Genomic DNA, 19,672 nt, shown 5'->3' with positions numbered 1-19,672 from the left:
CATCATATCCACTACTTTTTATACACAAATAACAAACCCCATCTGAAAGCAGTCTCAGAACCTCTTTCAGAACTGCTGAAGGTATTGAACACAGCTAAGTTAAAAAGTTGGTTGGAGATTTAGAACACAAAAAGGAGCAATATGCAAAACCCATTATCAAAGCTGTCTGACACTTTCCATCTCAAGGAGAATATGGAACAAGTGGAGCAGCAGCCTACTTTGGTGGCCCAAATTAGAAGCCAGTGCTTGTGGAAACCCAGAGCAGACACCAGTGACCACCTAATGGCAGAGTCAGGCCCGTGTGTCAGTGCTGAACCAGGAGGAAGCCAGGAGCTGGGAACAAGGACATCTCACACATGTTTTCCTCACAAGGCTGCAGCTCAAGACCCACATCACATTATGCAAAAATGCATATTATTCAAATTGCCTTGTATGCTGCTTTTGGCACTGGCACTGCAGACTATGGATCTTTGCTGTACGAGATTGCTGCTTTCCACTCTTACAATCTTGTGAAATTTCAGAGCTTCTGAATGCAACTTTCCAAGCCAACTATCTGCCTCAGATCATTTTTTTTCCCCTAATTTCTCTGTGCCAACAGCCAAAATGGCTTAGCTCATGGGTAACAAAATTCTGGAAAGCTTGTTATGCAGGAATTTTTTACAGCTCTGTGCTTTGGGAGCAAAAATATCAAATTTGGAATACTTTTGTGCCAGGCATATACATTTTGCCATCCACAAAAATCCATCCATAATATTTCAGCATCCACAAAAATGACAGCTAGAATATGCACGTGCCTGGAGTTACTCAAAAATAAAGAAGAAAAACCCTGAAGTTTCAGAATTTCTTTAAATTAAAGAAAAAAAATTCAGGATTCCATCAGACTACCATGTAGGAAATAGTTAATTCTAGGGAGGCAAAAATCATAGGTGAGAGAGCACCAAGTAAGGCTTTGTTAAATAAAGCTCCCCCTTCACACTGAATTCTTGATGCCTGGCAGCAGGGATCTGCCATGTTTCAGGTGACACAGGGACTCTGCGGTGCAGGCAGCTCTTCATGCCCCCCTCTGGTTCCTTTGGTCCTGCCCTGAGGCCTGGCTCACTACTTCCTTTTCTTAACCCAAGTCTCTCATCTCTCCCCAGACCTAAGGCTGCTTCTTGGCTGCCAAGTTCTCCCAGGACGAATCCCTTGGCCATGGCCAATGGACTCCCAGGAGAATGGTGGATTTTCTCCATCCTTCCAAGGAGGTCCAGTCCCATTCGTTACAGCATGGAAGAGACTTCACATATCCTCAACTAAATCAGCAAGAGCTCTTGCCATTATTTCCCTACATTAGGTGGACAGTCACACAGGAATCAGATCCATACATCAGAAGAGAGAGTGAAATCCATGTCCTGTCCAGCAGAAGAATCTCCCTAAATCTGATGCAGAAAGACCATGATTCTGACTTGAGGTTACTCTTTTTACCAAAATAAGCATTGAGAAGAAAGGAGAGAGATTCAAGAGAGTTTAGGACTTGCTAGACTAGACACAGAAATTCAAACTGTGATGCAACCACTGAGCAAAAAGGTAGGAATGCAAGAGGCTGGGAGGGATAACAGATGAGAAGCTGCAAAGGCAATCAAACAAATGTGAAAATAAATAAATCTTGGGTAGGAAAGGAGAAAGTAAGAATATGTGATAAGCCCAAATTCAGGAAGTATGGACTTGCATGACAAATCTTGTTAGAACCTGGTTTAAAAGAAACAAATTAAAAAAATATTTTTCCATATTGGAAAAATTCCATTTCCATATGCAACAGTTAGCAGATCCTTTGAATTCCATACAATAGGACTAGTGCAGGCAATAATTTTATATAACCTCCAGAAGAGACTGAACAAAAACTCAAGATTCATTACAGGCTAGCAAGCAGAAACTGCAATTGGGTCAGGAGATGCCTGGACAGGAAAAAGAATTCCAAAGCTTATTGCTAAACATCTGGAAATCAAACACTTCTTCAATTTGTTTTCCCACGCATCTACAAACTCACAAACAGGACAAGCATGTTAAGCATCCTATGAGAACACCAGGCTAAGGGCCACTGCTACAGACATGAGAGGAAGCAGAGAGAATCCTTGCAGTTCTGCCCTGGGAACATGGGCAAGGAACAAACCTCTGACAGAGCTATTAAATGGTTTAATTTAAGATTCATCTCTACAAGCAGAGCTACAGAGTCACACACACACACAAAATCAAGATCCCCAAATTCAGCTGCAGTTTGCTTTTTCAGAAAGTGAAAACTATTACATGTACAGAAGCAGCCTCAATGTTAAAAGAGCAATAAGGTTAAAAATAATCTAGCATTAAATTTAGAAAGTGACAGAGAAGGTTGCCTCTGATCTTCAACTTGGTCTCTCTGTGCATACACCTTAGAGTATGATAATATTATGTGTCATATTTTCTCTAAAAAAAAATGAATCTATGTCTCATTCAAATCATGGATGAATGGATCAATCAGGATTACACCATGAAGGATAACATAGACTGACCTGTCCCTGCCCTATTTATTACATCATCTATAATGAGCACAGTGTATGAGGAATAATTAGAAAGGCAGAAGAAAGTATTAGCTCACAAATTCAGGTAGGTTATACAAGATGCAAAATAAATACTTCTTGAAATTGTAGAACAGAAGTCAGTGGTAACACATTTGTTCAAGTAGCATCAGATTTTTTTTTTAAACTTTCAGGACAGAATAAGCTCACATAATTCATACTGGAAGCTTCTCATCCCTTTTTTAAGCTAGTTATCCACAGTCCTGCAACAGCTCAACAGTGATTAAAAGATTAAAATGTCACTAACAGTTGTGGAGAGATACAGTTTCAAGCATTTCTAAGAGCAGCACCCATCTGATCTCTATTTCTCTTCTTGAATTCACAGTGAATTTGAGGTCAATTTTTTGTTTTCAAGACAGAAGAGACTCTGAAAAATCAAGAGCCCAGATGTTTCATACTGAATTCCAAAAGTTATCAGGTACTTCTACACACCTCTGCCTACACCTTTTCCTTCCCTCAGTTCCTCATCTTTAAACTGGGAAAAACATCACCTTCCCATCTCCTGCAGCTGTGAAAATTACATGAGCACAACAAAAAACTTCCCTGGGTGGGGGCAGGGGGAGGGAATCCCTTTTTTTTTCCAAGTGGGACCTAATACAATAGAGAAAACATGGAGCCTCCTATTGAAACAGGGCCAAACTGTAACATGAAGTAAATGCTCCTTCAGTGCTCATGATGTACTATGTACACAAAGCAAGATGGAAAAAAAATAGGAAATCATGTAATTGAAACACCACATGAGAATCTCACAATAAATTAAGACCAAAACCAATGTCTTCCTAATAATACAAACACAAACAGAGCAGCGTTACAGCATAGAAGTTTGTTTAAATACAAGTCTAACCAGCTGTCAGCACCTCAATTACCTTAGAACCCAAGTGCCTATAATGTAGACACTTGTTAAAGCTACTCAGTTTTGAAGTTCACATTAAAGGAAATAAAAAATAAGTTAAAGAACACAGAACTGGAGATATTCCATTCTAGAACAATGTTGATATCCTACAAGTACATTAAAATTATTTTTTAAATCTCAGTTTAATATATTAAGACTACCATGAATAACTGGGAACCGTATGCACTTTAAAAATGTGTTTTCAAGATGCTTGTAAATTATATTTTGTCAGACACCTCACTAAAAAAATTATCTGCTTTATATGTGGAAGAGAGGTAATAAGCATATTATAACTTATCTTTTTTGTATCAATTATTACTGACAATGGGAACCTGTTATCAAACTACATATGAGTGAGACCTCTCCAGTCATGCAGTCCAAACCCACATTAACTATGATGAATGACATTTTGTAATTTCCATAAGGTCACCCACTCTCTGTGGGAACCTCTCTTTTGAGGTTTAGAATTGCACCTTTAGGTAACCTCCTCTGTACACTACATGATATTAAAAGAAAAACTGAATCTAATTAACTTAAAAATTACTGCTTCTCTTGTCATTAGCAGAGCAAATATTTCTCAGTCAAAGCAAGTGTGCAGTGCATTTCTTTTATCACTTGCTGCAAACTTCTAACTCCACATGGACTTCACTACTTTAGTTTATGCTGCTGTTATTTTCAGGTTGGCAGTGTTACACAGCTGCAAAATAACAACTACAGTTTGTGCACAAATGTTTTTTCCTCAACTGCAGACTACTATCTCTCTGTGCCTCCCGACCTGAACTAGCTAATTGATTTATAGTTCAGGTTTAAGGTGTTGATTTTGGCTTATACAGGCACAAGGAATCTTTGGGTAATTTAGAGGTCTCTAGGAGAAGAACTCTGATGAACCTTGCTGCATTTTTTTTAGAAATTATTCTTCCACTTGTCCTCTTATAAAACACACTGCACAAACTCCAGCACAGACAGCAATTCACCTGCCTAGCACTTGCTAAGCAAGTTTTCCTTAGAATATGGATTGGGGTTGGGTTTTGATTTTATGTTTTTAGCAGTAAAATTGAAAAAAAAGCGTGACTAATTTCAATCCCGAGTTCAGCCTCCAAGTATTTTTAATGTAAAACAAAAAAGCAAATGCATGATTTACAGTTCTTCTAAGGCATTAATGCATGATTTACAGTTCTTCTGAGGCATTAATGCTATCACCCTTTTGTTCATAAATGTGAGGGTTGTAACACTTGAGAAGTGCAAGGTCAAGGGTTTGTGTTTTCTGTTCGAGGAAAATAAAATCTAATTCCTTCACCTTCCAGGAAAATGCTCCTAGCACCATCATTGGGAATACCCACTGCAGAGCATTCCCAAAGCTTACACAATTATTTGAACATTGGCAAGACAACAGCCTGAGATATATAACTTGTACTGTACTAAGTGATCCTATTTTAAAGTGATTTTATCAACCAGTGATCAAAGATTTAAACCCAACCCTCCCACAACTGTTTTTTTAATTCCAGGTTATAAAATCACTGTAAAAAGAGTTTCCCCTTAATTTTTTTCACTGATACTTCTGTTCTACACAGAACATTTAAACAGTCGCAGGCACAGTCAGTAGCTGATTCACTCATTTCCTGAAAAAAATCTGACTTCATTCTAGGCCTCAACTCTTTGAAAATTTAATAAAATTATTAAGTACAAATCCTCCAAATAGTTCAATGACTAAGTCACTGTGTTAGGAAATAGGAAATCAATCTCCCCTTCAGATGAAGACAGTGAACACAGACTTTCCACGACCTCGGCAAGTGCTTTAACCACCAAGATGCTATTATTAATTTATTATTAAATTGTCCTTCAAACACATCAGGAGCAGAAAACTTCCTGAGATTCTGTACACCCAGCAGATAAGCACTGCATGAGGATGGCAATCAAGCATGAAAAGGCTTTAGGACAGCGGCTACAGAACTCTGCCAATCTGATCCCCAGAGAAGAAACTGTTCAGGTTCTCATCCCAGAACAACTCCTCAAGATAACCTGATGTAACTTCAAGCAGCTGCACAAATTATTATGGAACACCAACAACCAGAAGGGAATTACCAGGATGAGATGGCATTCACCTTGCAAAAGAACTCCAGGGGAAGGCAAGAATGAACTGGACTAGCAGCCATGAGCAATCTGATACCTGAGAACTTCCCTGACACCTGCAAGAGTATGGAGTGACAATTGCCAGGATGTTTCCAGGGTTTTTTTAGTTGCTTTTTTGGGGGTATTTTGGTTAACACTTGTGTCACACTTGGGAACAGACCAAATGGTTTCTAAAAAAAATTTTCCATTATGCATCTCTTAGAAATCTTGTTAATGGTAGCTGCACATGGATATAAAAGACCCTATAACAATTAGGAAAAAAAATTCCAGAAATCTAAGCAGCTTCAGGATAGGAACAAAGGTCCTTATATCAAGAGACAACTGTTTTAAAGGCAGGAGATGGCAGGTAGAAGTGATCAGCTCATACAGCAGAAGACAGGCATCACTGGTGACTACTAAGGTACAACCCAGAAAGAGATGACAAAAGTCCACAAGCCTTCACATTATTTGTACACAAAAGTACTTAGAAGTGTAAGTTAATCAAGGCTACCTGCCTTTTTTGCCTCTTGACAAAGCAATTTGGTCACTTTATCTACCCAGCAGTGGAAATGACACACCAGCACCTCCCAGGTTCTGTTGTTCTGCAACTCATCAGGATACAGCAGACCAGCTCTTTTTGGCATATCCAGGAGTTCAGTTAAGGCCTTGGAAATATGAGAAGCGAAGTGCTTCTTCCCCAGTAGCCAAAATACTCACACTGCAACCAAGGATCATAAAGAATTGTTTCCACTGCATGAAACAGGCCTGAGTTTTCCTTCACAACTCTGGACCACAGATATGTAGAACAGCACTCCCTTACCACTAGTGTGAATCTTCCATTGTGATCAACCAGAAATTGCATTGAGAAGAAAATCTTTACTGATACACAGAGAAGTGTAGAGAAAAGGCTTCCTTGTTTCTTTTGGTTTCCAATATTTATGACCTGTGCTACCTATGACCTCTCAACACAGCAAGTTTAACATCAGCCCAGGGTTTATCTATCAACCCAGAACTGTTCAGCTACTGATCAGTACACATCAGAAGTGGGAGACTTCCACACAGATACTGCATCGTCCTTCCCTTAGCTCTAGAGAACCCATTCAAATCCTTCAGCACAGTGTCCAGGGGTCACTGTCTGAGCCCAGAAACACTGCTCTGCTGATAAAACCACACTGGGACAGCACTGTACATGTGTGTCTCCTAATCAGCCTTCTCAAGGACTGTTATGAACTCTGCATGTCTTGCAGCCAGCCAGCTGTGTAATGACAGCTGCATTGTCTGACTGCCATTTAAAACCGTGCTTACATGTAAAAACACCTGTCAAATATGAGGTAATGGATCACTTATGGAATTACCTATGAGCAAGAAAAATATGTTACAATACATCCCAAACATTTCCATATTATCATTGTCAGGAGCTGTATGTACAAACAACCAAACACAGTGAAAGGAGCAAAATTACAGGCAAGTACCAAACCAGGACTGTTGCACCTTTATGGAAGAAAAACATACAACATCTTCTCCCAGTGTAGGCATGTATTTGCACTTCTGTAAAACACGTTCTTTTCAAACATTAAAAAGCCCTGAGCCAATATTTATCTCAGCTTTGGCACAGTTTATTCCTGTTCAGCTTTAATGAAAAATAATTTCTGTCAGATTGAAATGCAACTGCAATAAAGTATAAACTCATGTCCCTGCATCAACTTAATCGAATCAGTTTTGAGTTCTACTGCTAATGAGGATCAGCACTCTCAGTTTTCATATCAGCTCTGAAAAAGACAGGAAACCATGCCTGTCACAAAATTATGTTGAAATTGCTAACAAAAAGAGAAAAAACAAAAAAATGGAATCTTTGAATACTTCTCCAACTGTATACCCATCTCATCATTCAGACCAACTTAGCTCCAAGGTAGTACAGGGCCTGAATGTAAGTTCCAAGAGCAACTGAGGGGTTTTTATCTTCCTTTTCCTCCAACAGGTCACCATGTAGCCACTGGTTTGTTAGTGTGAGTCTTTTGTTTTAACTTTCATTATCTCTTCTGAAGGATCAAGTCATTCCATTTGAAAATGCAGCAAATACAACAAACATCTGAAAGGAATTACCAGGGATTTGAGGAAGAATATGAAGCCTATTTTAAGAAAACAACAATTTAAGCTATGCATTGTTAAAAGTAAGCCTGTCAGCTGCTCATTTGCTGCAGAGCTGCAGAGGTTGTCTGAAGCAAAGCACTGCTTTCACATTATAAATGAGAGCACAAATCAGAAGAAACATTCACTAATGAGCAAACGGCATTTACAGACGGCAGCAATTGTAGTGCAGCAACATAATTCTTTTCCCTTTGATTAGGAACCTCACACTACAACCAACCTGGGGAAAAATTTAGGGGCTGTGTCCTTAAATACAAGCTTGGACTTCTCCCTCTTTCAAGTCCTAGACATTTACAAAACAGTGAGCAAGAAAAATGAAATTTGCTGACCAGATGTGGATGAAGGAATGCAATGTAACCCACCCCGGGGTCTGATTCTCAAGAACTACAGATCTTCTCATCTTTCAGCAAGCAAAACAGATCATTTTTTTATCCTTCATCCTCAGTGGTACCCCAACAGGGAAAAGCCAGCATTTTGAATGCATAGATGTTCAGTTTATTCAATAGTGCCTTAAACACTTTTGTTATAATTTTAATACTTTCCTCCTTTACTTTTGATTCTAAATTGAGGGGTGTAAGCATACAGCCATAAAAGGCACTTCAGTGAACACAGACCTTACTATTGCTGCATTTTTCCTAGCAACCCATTCATAACTACTGTACCTCTATAAATGTATGATTTTTTGACTTATTCTCCAAGATGTACTGAGCTGATTTTCCATTATATACCATTTGTATATAAAAATCAAGAGTTTCCTCTTCTTTGTTTTGTGTTATTTATTTAATATGAAGTTGGCTTATTTTGGCAAAACTTTCATTTTACTGATGTCTTTTTAAAATAAATATACCATTCTGGAATGTTTTCTACACTTTACTTACATGAGAATTACTGAATTCAGTTGTTCTATCAGTATTGCTAACCACAATAATGGGTTACAATATCCTCTCCAAGTTCTCTCCTGGTTGCAAACACTTTGAGGGAATGTGCTATTTTTCTTTTTCTTGACTACAATTATGCATTCAATAATTCTTTAATCAAGTAATGTAGAAGGTCTTCATTAGCTACATTTTGCATTCTCACTGTGCCTCCTCATGCTGTACTTCATCACAAAGGATGAAGATAAAATAACTAGGAAGGCTAAATAAAGAAAAAATAGCATTTAATTACAGTGGAAATATCCATAAAGAACTCTATAATAACCCTAAAACATCTTTGAGTAATCTTGAGTAATCTGAAGACACAGAATTTTACACCTCACAGCAAACAAATGTTAAAATATCCATCTCAGTTCTTTCTAAGCACCAGATTCCAGAGGATAGCAGGAACCAACAGGCGTGCCTGAATGCTTGATGAGACGCCAGCTGAGCTCCCTCATTATTGTCTAGAAAGCAGAAGAATATTTTAAAGGCACTACCTCTTAAGAGAAGAGTTCATTTACAGTTACATCAAGCAGAATGCAAGTTACCCCCAGGGTTATCTCAAACCTGTGAAAACTTGGAACTCCCACACAATTTATGCCAGAGAGCACTCAGCTTTCATTTATATGGTCCTCACCCTGCTTCTTTTCTACAGCAACAGAAACAACACTTGGCGAGACCCCAGCAGGGAAAGAGTCCCAAAAGAATAAGAAATGGCTGTTTGAAGCCATTGGAGATCTCATTTATGGACACTCTACTTCAAGAGAGAAATACCATAAATTAACTCCCATTGTTTTTTATCTAGACAGTGAAATATTATCTGTCCAACTCTCTATTACAGTGAAATAATTTCCAGACACACTGTTCCAATGGATAAAAAGTTGTAAAACAACCATAACTATTATGCATAAATAAGGCACATAAATAAATCACATTTCAGTTTCCTTATTTGTACTTCAAGGAATGAGAGGAGGCAGCAAAATTTTCCCATAAAGCCAGCAATCTAACTTCCTGATTTAGATATTTGATCATAATACCATAATCTGCATTTTTTTATCCACAATTGACAGAATAGAACATGTAACAATAAGTATGCATATTAATCATCTTAAACACAGCACCATATATAAAAGGGAAGGAAAAAAGATAATTCTGTTTGCTAGAGTATCTCACACTCAATCACCACAAAATCACTGAGTGGCAACAAAAAACACTGAGCCTGACAAATGGGTTTCTCTGCAACCATACAGAGTTTGGTTCAGCAGACCACTTTCTCAGGCAAAGTAATCTACCTTATACAAGAAGGTACATCTACAATATTCAATACATTTCCACATTTGACAAAAATACTTGCTTCAAAGTCAGTCTTCCAAAAAATGCTCAAAACATAAGCACATGCTTCACTGGTTCTTTAAAACAATTTTGAAGTAGCCTTTCTCCCCTATTACTGCAGAAAGCAGGCATAAGGAGATTACACCAAAATTTTTAACAGCTTCACTTCTGATACTGCTAAAGTTTATTACCTTAGTCCATATCAGACTATCAATAACTTACATATTTCTTCACTTCCTGGAGAGAACTGTCTACCTGTCCATATCCATGACCTCAAGGAATTACCAGAACTCCACTGTGAAGGCAAAGCTAAGACTGGAACTTCAAGCCAAAGATCCACTCATATCATGTATTGTATATTCCAACCAACTCAAACCATTTACCTTGAACTAGCAGTGAACTACTATTTGCTTATTTAATAATTATTCCAATAAATCATAAAAGAAAAATAAATACTGAAGTTAACTCTTCTAGAAATGTGGCACACTGCATCAATATGAATTGCTTATCTCAATATATCAAAATAGTACCACCTATAAGATCCAAAACAAATCCATCCAGTAGATTTGATGCAAAACACTTTCTGAAATACTACCCCTGACCCTTCAATTTTTCTCCATAAATGTAAGGTTATCAGAGGCTTAAATCAGAGGCCAAATCTGAGAACTCATCTCCTGTCAAGAAGCTGCTCTCTCTCATTTCTCAGGCAGAAGTGACAGACTGTTCACTAATGTCGCTCCGCACCCTTCCTCACCTGTATGACTTATACCCAAAACCCTGGCACACTTCCATCTCTCAAAACTCCACCTGCCTGGATTTATTGAAGCTATTTACATCTCAGATCCCATACAGTAGGCACAAGGCAGGCATTTGAGGAGAACAGCAGGGAAATAAAGCCAGTACAAGACCTTCTGATCCTCAGTTTCACCTGACACTCACCAGCTGTAGCCATCCCAGTGACCTCAACACCAGCAATGTCTGTTCACTGGCACAGAGATCATGACCAATTAATGTAAATCTGGCCATGTTCACAGCAGCATCCAAAATGGGGGGGCTGCATTTCAGCTCTCTTTTCAGAACAGTCCTTAGTCTGTGTGAGCTATCGAATGTAGACCAAAAGTGCTACAGAAACCATTCTAATAGTTTATCAGTACAGGTAACCAGCCTCCCAGGGGCTCAGAAACCTTCCCAATCTATATGGAAATACTGCCAACATCATTTTGATTCTCAGCACACACAGCTCACTTAATGGGCTCCTACACACCACTTGAGTATTCACTTCACCATTGCAAAAATAAAAAGTAAAACTATTACATATTTTCAAAATTCACTTCTAATAAACAATAAAAAAAAGATCAGAAAGGTAACACACAATAATTATAACAATGTTACCACCTGATATCATCACAGGCTTTGAACCATCTGGATACACTTACTGTTAGTTCTATAGTTTACACACAAAACCACCTATGAGTTCCTTCAGTTTCTAATGACTGTCCAGGGAATAACTGCAAGTTTTATGATGATCCATAGGTACTCTCAGTAAATCCACCTCAGCATAGCTGGTCCCTGACAAATACACACAGCTCCGTATGAGCACTCTCGGACGCGTGTAAAAACAGCCATCCTTTGCCAGTCAAAATAGCACAGGAATAAAGGCTGCTAAAGAAATGAAGAACAAGTACCAAACCCTCTGACGCTCCCGAAACCATTCTATTTAAAGCCTGACTGATAGGCAGATTCCATAGGAGAAGAGCAATTTAGGGAGAGTCCCCCTCTCAGCACAGGGAACGGGAATGCACCGGAAGAGAAACAGCGCCATCTACTGACAGCAGCGGGGTGCTCGTAAACGACGGCTCCCCGTGGATTTGGGACGGGTTTCCCATCCAAGTCACAATCTAAAAGTACAGAAAATGTCCCACGAACCAAGCTGTGGCACAGAAATGTGGAATTAGAAAAGTTTTTATAGTACTGTTCATTGGACAAACTTGAAAAGTTTTACTCTGACTATCACAAGAGCTGTAAATGATGACCAGGAGTTACCCAGTCCCTACTTCCTTCAAGGCTTTACCCTCTGCCATCCATATCCAACCTGACTGCCTGATATTAAGCATTTCCTATGAAGTAATTTGTATCCCCTTGATACACAACCCATTCCAGTATATATATCTCTGCTTTTATAAAGTTTTGCTAGCACTCAAACCAAACACTCTCTTGACATTTAAGGTCTGTATTTTTAATTCTGCTAAAACTGCACTCTCCCATTCCTTTTCAACAGTCTTGTACACAGCGGACTCCGACTTCTTCCCAGCCTTATCTACCTAAAATGACCATTTGTCAGTCATTTTCCCATTATCATAACTGATGGAGTATCATTCTTTGCTCTTCTTGAAAATCCAGTCTGTCATTATGCAAAAATGAGCCACAAAATTGGATACAACAGATTGGCTTGGGCTTCCTGATAAAAGATAGAAAATTGGTTCATTTATCCTCTGTGCAATAACAGATAATGAAGCTCATAAAGCCCAGCTAATGTTCATATCCAGAAAACCTACTACTGTTTCCTAGACTGTACAACTTATTTTCCAACGAAAAAGAAGTATCAGACTCTTCTGCTCTTGAAAAGTTAGTATTTACTTATCTCCCTATCTCTGCATCTTTAAGTAGACAAAGCAACTTTTTTTGGACAACCCCTCAGCCGAAAACATTTCTACCATCTTGGTTCCCTAAGTCCTTAAGGGACACCCTAGATGGATCTTTTAGGATAAAACGTTTACTGCCACGATCACTGGAAAAAAAAATTAAAAAGGGAAAAAAAAGAAAGCGTAAAAGGTATCTTACACAAATACATTTCACCTAAGCCAAAGCTAAAAAAGCTATCATCTACAAGCACTTTGTAATCTGCAAAAGTTTTAATTTGGATATAGGTAAGAATGTATTTTCAATCCCTTCCATTCACTTTGTCTGTGAAAGAGTCATTTTAATCTTTCCAAGGACTTCTATTATTTTCAGATGTGCTTCTAAACAAAACTAATCAACTTCCTGTTCTTAATACCGATTCCTCTCAATAAAGCAAGAAGAGCCTTATCAAATAAAAACAATGCTCAGTCAAGAGCAATCTCTCTTTTTCAAGTTTCATCAAAACTTTCAAGCTACCAGAAAGAAGGACTGTCAGGGATTATCATGATAAAAAACTGCACCATTATAATTACATCAGTACATTTTTCTTTTAGTTAGTGATTTCAGATAGACTTCTTGATCTTGGTTGATTATCTACATTTTTCACCTCTGAAAATAAAGAATTTACTCCTCCTCTGCTCTCAGAACATAACCTACTTTTGGTAAGAACACTGCCTTCAGTCTGCCACTTGCATCTTCTGCCAAAAGGATCAAATGCCCACAACCCACCTGCACCATTACAGTAATTTTTCGAAAATAAGGCACCCCATTACTACAAAAATCTCCCACAACGAAAATCCACTAGGATCTAACAACAAATTAAGCATCTGAGTGGTTATCACTGACTTTAGTTCTTACAATGACTGTCTTTGAATTGGTTACACTTTGCCACTGAGCTTCTAGTACATGGCAGATAATTTTTCATTTTAAAACATAAAATCTAATGTCCAGCTTCCCAAAACTAGGCAGAATTTCACTTTTACAGCAGTAAAGCATTACATATATAGGATATAAATTTCACCACTATTCCTTCTTATGTTAGTCACCTTATCCACGTGTTACATAGCTAACACAAACAGGTCTGTACTTGACAGTACATTGTGCTGTGTCCCATTTTAATTAAAAATGTTTCAGATCCAAAAAGCATCAAGAATCACTTTAAGCATAATTCATATAAGCTTAATTCCTTTTTGCTTATCCAAGGTTTCACAATATTGACCAATGGAGAAAAATGTATTTTTCCCAGAAGCAGCAAAGCAAAACACCCTTGTGAAATCTCAGCAAGCCCTCCACTCACTTCAATAGAACAGCAGCTTTGCTCCCTGACTTCACAGGGAAACCTACCCTCTTTCAAGCCAGGACATAAAAAAAACAAGAGCATGAATAATTTCAAACAAGACTCTTGCCTAGCAACTATAAATTGGCTATTTAGGTGTGGTAACTGGAGAAAAAGTGAGCTGAAAGAAAGCAGAACATGAGAAAAGCTGGTTGGTTGTTTTCTACTATCAGCTCTGTCAGGTTGAAGCATTCACAAGGAAAAGCTGCAATTAGTAGAACAAAGACCACTGGTGATGATGTTCTGGGTAGAAGGTGCTCAATACTGTGCAGCCTTACAGATTTTGTAAGAGATAGGCTGAAGCTGCTTTGCATCTCTACTGAAAGGACCTAGGTATTAAAAGCATTAATTTTTGTATTTCAAGATGAAAATTCATGGCAGACTTCATTAATATCTACGAAGACAGTAAAATAATATTGGATAGATGAATATGGCACTTAGAAACATGGTTTAGTGGTGGACTTGGCAGTGCTGGATTAATGGCTGGACTCGGTCTTAAAGGTCTTTTTCAACCTGAACAGTAGAATGATTTTCTCAAAACGTATCATAGAAAATCGGGCAGTGTAAAGACAGAGTCAAAGCAACAGGCCAACCACACCACACCATCAGTTCCTGCACATGATACTGATTTCCTGTGTGCAAACTGATCACCAAGTTCACGCTTCACGACTAACCATTCCCACCCGGGGCTGGTTTTGGCTAGAGCCAAGCACAGAGCGCCGTACCTCATGTGCAGGATGCCGATGAGGGTGGCGGCGAGGTCGGAGGACATCCTGCCCATGATGCAGCAGCGGCTGAGGCAGGCGAGCAGGCTGGCGGGCAGGCAGGGCAGGAAGTACACCAGCTGCACCAGGCGCCGCTGCGCCTCGGCCGGCAGCAGCACCAGCGTGCCCTCGAGCGGATCTGCGGCACACAACACACGGTCAGCACACAGCGCCGCGACACACCCCTGCACCGACCAACCACCTCAGCTACCCGCCGACATGAGGATGTTATAACCAACTCGAAAGAGGGGGGGAAAAAAAGGCAATACTAGCCTAGAAAATAGGAGGCTTGGAGAAGAACATGCTGTCTACAATTACCTTAAAAGAGGTTGCTGCCAGGTCAGCCTCTTCTTCTAGGTAACAAGTGACAGAATGAGAGGAAATTGCCTTAAGTTGTACCAGTTGGACTGGATATTAGGAAAAATGTCTCCACTGAAAGGGTTGTCAAGGCATTGGATCAATGCCCAGGGAAGTGGTGGTATCACCATCCTCTGAAGTGTTCAAAAAACACGTGGCATCTGGGGACATGGTTTAGTGGTGGACTTGGCAGTGCTGGGTTACCACTCGGACCTTAGTGGTATTTTTCAACCCAAATGATTCTATGATTCTCTGACACACAAAAACTAAAGTTTCCAATCTATCAGATTTAAGTCCTACTAACTTGAACTAAGGATCCCAATCTTCTTACCCTCTAGTAAATGACACACATAGTTCATTTTAACATTTAGGGAACTGAACCAATCTGCAACCCTGCCCCCCATACAGTCTTTAGGCTCACCTAGGAAACAACAGGATTTTCCACCTACTGCAAGCTGCCTGCCAGGTGAGGGACGAAATTCCTTGTGCTGTAGTGTCAAAGTCTTACCGTATATTCGAGCAGCAGTGTCTTGTAAACTTTGCAACAATTCCTTGTTTGAACGAGAAGCAGCGGAATGAATGATATCAATGAGCTGATTGGAAAGCTCAGGGTTCCTCAAGCCAAGCAGAGCCAGTTGCTGAGGTAAGCCAGCCAACCAACGAGATAAAACTTTACTTCGACTTCTAAAGAAAGAGCAAAAAAATCAGTTGCAAAAAAAAAAAAAAAGATAAAACAACAGAAACCCACAAAAACTTCTCTTCCCATTCTTGATTAAGTTGCTTTTATTTCTCCTTTCTGGCTCAAACTGAAACAACTGTATGGACTAATCCCATCTTTCAAAGGCTACAATTTCTATGTCACCCTGGTTTATCAAATCAAGTATCATTCAGAAACCAAAAGCATTTAATCAGCTTATTACTAAAGTGATGATCACAAGAAAAAAAGCTGCCAAGTGCAAATCAAGAAGTTCAAAGTAGGTCTTTGAAGATGTCAACAAGACTAGCATGATGATGATACAGATTATTTCACTCTCAAAGACCTGTCAACCAAAAACTTTTCAAGGAAATTAAGTACCCAAGACACAAGAGAGAAGGGCCTTGCATAGAGATGAACTGCTCAACAGCAGGAAAAGACTGGAGAACAGACCATTGAAGTGGGTGAGTTAGAGGTGGGGTCAGAGGTCTCAAATCATCTTCCACAGAAAGAAGCAGATGCTAGTATCAAATTAAACTAGAAGGAGCCAGGATTAAACAAGCAAAAGTAAGTTGGGTGTTGACACAGCTGTTGACACAGGGAGCTTTGTCACTCCCTGCCAGAGGACGCTGCAGTTGCTCTTGATTTAGACTGGTCCAAGGAATGATGAGAAAAGCTAATGATACAGACATCCACTGACTCTTACCAGAATATAAACGCATATGTGCACAGACACACAAAGACACACACTACATATGCATATACACACACAGTGCATGGTATGTGTGCAGTGATTAGGGGTGAAGATACACTAAAACATCAAGAGAAAACTGAATTCTGAACCATGTAATAAATCAATCATTTTGCTTTTTTTCCACAAGGCAGCAACAGGACAAAAGCTCCTACTTTATCCTTTGAATCAGATACACCTAAAAAACAAACACATTCACTAAAAATTCTGAAAAATGCTCCAATGTGAATTCTGTTTCTCTTAGACTGTTCTTGACAAGCTTCTGAGAAAAAAATAAATTAAAAGAAAGAGGAGAACAGTCAGAGGAGGGCTGAAGGAGCTACGACATCAAGCTGAATGGAACAATACGAATGTCCAGGAGCTACTGTACGGCCCACATTTTCAAAAAATTAAAAAACTCCACTTGCTCGTAAAGGGAAGAAATGGACTAGTGCAGTACACAAATATTATGTTGTCTTCAAATATCTTGTCAGATGTAAGCGTAGTCATACATTTTTTGCAAAGAAGTTTTGAGATTTCATTCATCTGTTACTAAAAAATGTCACAGATCCATGTAGAAGACTAAGAGGAAAAGCAGAAAAACTACTGCTATTTGTGATGTCTAAAGATAGAAAGTTAAAGCTTTCCAGATGATCATATGACCACATAAAACTGAATGAGATGCTCAAGACTTTCAGGTAAGTACACAGAACAGTGGTTATGTAACCTCTGGGAAAAGATCTCTTTTTCACTCTGTGTGAAAAGACGAGAAAAATGGGATATTCCCAAGTGGTTTTCCCTGTCTTTCATATTCCTTACACTTTTTATTATGTTCAGAGCATAGCACTAGATTATTTCTGGCTGTAGATCTAATTACATGTACTCAGGCATTACAACAACAGAAGATGTAACAAAGCAAAGTAGAAGGGAACAATTTTCCCAAAACTTGACTGTGTTAGCAGATGCCATAACTTCTGAGAGACCTGAGGTTTGAATTTTTTAGTGGCAGAAACAAATCACATCCCCCAGAAAGTCAACTGTGTCCTGGGCTGTATCAAAAGCAGCATGGGCAGGTCTAGGGAGGGGATTCTATTCCTCCAGTCTGCTCTGGTGAGATCCCACCTGGAGTCCTGCATCCAGCTCTGGGTCCCCAAAAATAAGAAGGACATGGAGCTACTGGAGCAAGTTCAAGGAGGTCATGAAGATCATCAGAGGTCTACAGCACCTCTCCTATGAAGACAGGCTGAGAGCTGCTGTTCCTCAGCCTGAAGAAGAGAAGGTCTTCCCAAAGCCTTAGGGCTGCTTTACAGTAACTGGAAGGGACCTGCAGCTCCCAAATGAGCCAAGACTCATGCGTACACATCAGCACATAATTTGTCTTTAGGGTTTTCACGCTCTGGAACTAGATGACTGGCTGAAAAATAGATTCTAGAAAAGTTAAGATTTGGAGACAATCTGGACGCACCTGATAAATGAAAAACTGTTCAACAGCATTACATAGAGAGAACAATCTCCTCTTACTGACCACATCTGAAGCAAGTCAGGTATCTAAAAGCTATCCTTAATCTAACAGATCCCATGATGAATCAGGAGCCCAGAAGGACAAGAACACTTTCTTAAACCCAGTCTCTTTGGAACCACACCCCCAAAACAACAGAGTATTTTTCTTGAAGAAAGTCAGAAGGCTATAGAGCCACTATCAGAAAACCAACAAAGGCACTAAGTGACAAGTTCATGACCTCAGGCTGAAGTGATAGAAATGCTCCATGGCTACAAGTGCATGATCTTGACACATCCACTGACTGCCACACAGTCAGTAACAATAAGCTTGCAGCAGTGTACTTCAAGCTAAAATTTACATCATTAACATCTAGTTAACTTATGCTAAGATAGACAACTAAGCTGGTACATCTCCATTTCACAGAGCACACAAACTTTCAAATTCCACTGATACAGTGTCAAAACAGATTCAGAAAGAAGTCTTATGACATCTATACATAAATTCAATATTCTCACTCCCAAAACAAATACACTGTTTTGAAATGAAAAACAATATGCCTTTTTTTTTTTTTTTTGCAAAAGGCACAGTATGCCTTTACCTGATTCTTTGCGTCCTCAAATCTTCTTTTTGGTAAACTCTGCTAAAAAATTTCAAAAGCAATGTACGAACTGGAAAGAGCAGATTCCTTTGCTGGTATAGTGTATATACTGCTTTTATCAAGGGTTCCGTTGCTACTGGAAAAAAGAAAACACAAAAGAATAGAGACAACATGCAAGTGAAAACTTGTGAAGTGAGAATTTCCTGAAGACAGGTTGCAAGGTAGCTGAAAAGCAATAAATTCCTGCTTTTCACAGCTATCTTCCAATCCTTTTCCCCTAGTGCAGTAACTTAAGAGTAATGTTCTCATTTACTTCTGCTCCCCAAAACCTCACTGTCACATTACCTTCAGTTGTCTCTGTACAATCCCTTTCTCCCTGCCCCACACTCACCCACTCTCCCTGTTTCTGAATCAGCTGGCTCCAAGTTACACTTGCTAATTAACCAGAAAATAAATACCTCAAGAGGCTGCTGGCAAGCCACTGTAAGAACTGCTAACTCCTCTGCAACCTTTCCTGCTCTGAAGATCTCATCAACCATGTGTTATCACCAGACTTAACACAACATTTGAAAGCTTTACCACTGTAACCAAATTGGCTAAAATTAGCCAGCAAACACAGAACTTACTGTAATAGACTGAAAAAGAGACCAAACATTTTCTTTGGAAACCAGACTAAACCACCACATGGAAAAATTAACAAAGCATGGAAAAATACCTGAATTCAGAGAAGACAAGCCTGGAAAGAATAGGAAAGCATCTGAAAACTTAAGCAATACATTAAAGGTATGAGACCTTACTCAGTTTGCTGAGTAGAAGAGCTTGTGGTCCCAAGGAATTTAATCCAATTAAGACATACTTAAGTAGCAGCAATCAGTTCATTATCTTCATAAACCAAAGCTGAGAAACATCTCTCTTTTTATCCAGGTACCCAGATCAGTCTTAGTAAGTTATGTGTGCAAAACCAGATACAACATTGTGTTCCACACTGAACACAGCAACTTCTGCTCACAGAGACAGACAGGAA

At 39.1% G+C, this 19,672-nt stretch overlaps 1 protein-coding gene across 2 annotated transcripts in view; it reads right to left on the bottom strand.

Moving 5' to 3' along the window:
• TEX10 (testis expressed 10) overlaps positions 1 to 19,672 on the bottom strand; it is a 52,840-nt gene that overhangs the window by 16,300 nt on the left and 16,868 nt on the right. The window contains exons 8-10 of one of the 2 annotated variants that reach the window (XM_064431501.1): positions 18,649 to 18,784; positions 15,634 to 15,809; positions 14,730 to 14,907 (exon numbers count right to left, since the gene is read on the bottom strand). In XM_064431501.1, the coding sequence (XP_064287571.1) occupies positions 14,730 to 14,907; positions 15,634 to 15,809; positions 18,649 to 18,784 (490 nt within the window). The remainder of the gene's footprint in view (positions 1 to 14,729; positions 14,908 to 15,633; positions 15,810 to 18,648; positions 18,785 to 19,672) is intronic. The other variant, XM_064431510.1, reaches the window with a different exon arrangement.

The sequence above is a fragment of the Passer domesticus genome, chromosome 1, assembly GCF_036417665.1.
Source record: "Passer domesticus isolate bPasDom1 chromosome 1, bPasDom1.hap1, whole genome shotgun sequence".
NCBI lineage: Eukaryota > Metazoa > Chordata > Aves > Passeriformes > Passeridae > Passer > Passer domesticus.
Note: the sequence above shows the minus strand (reverse complement) of the source record. Positions and strands in the feature narration are given on the sequence as shown.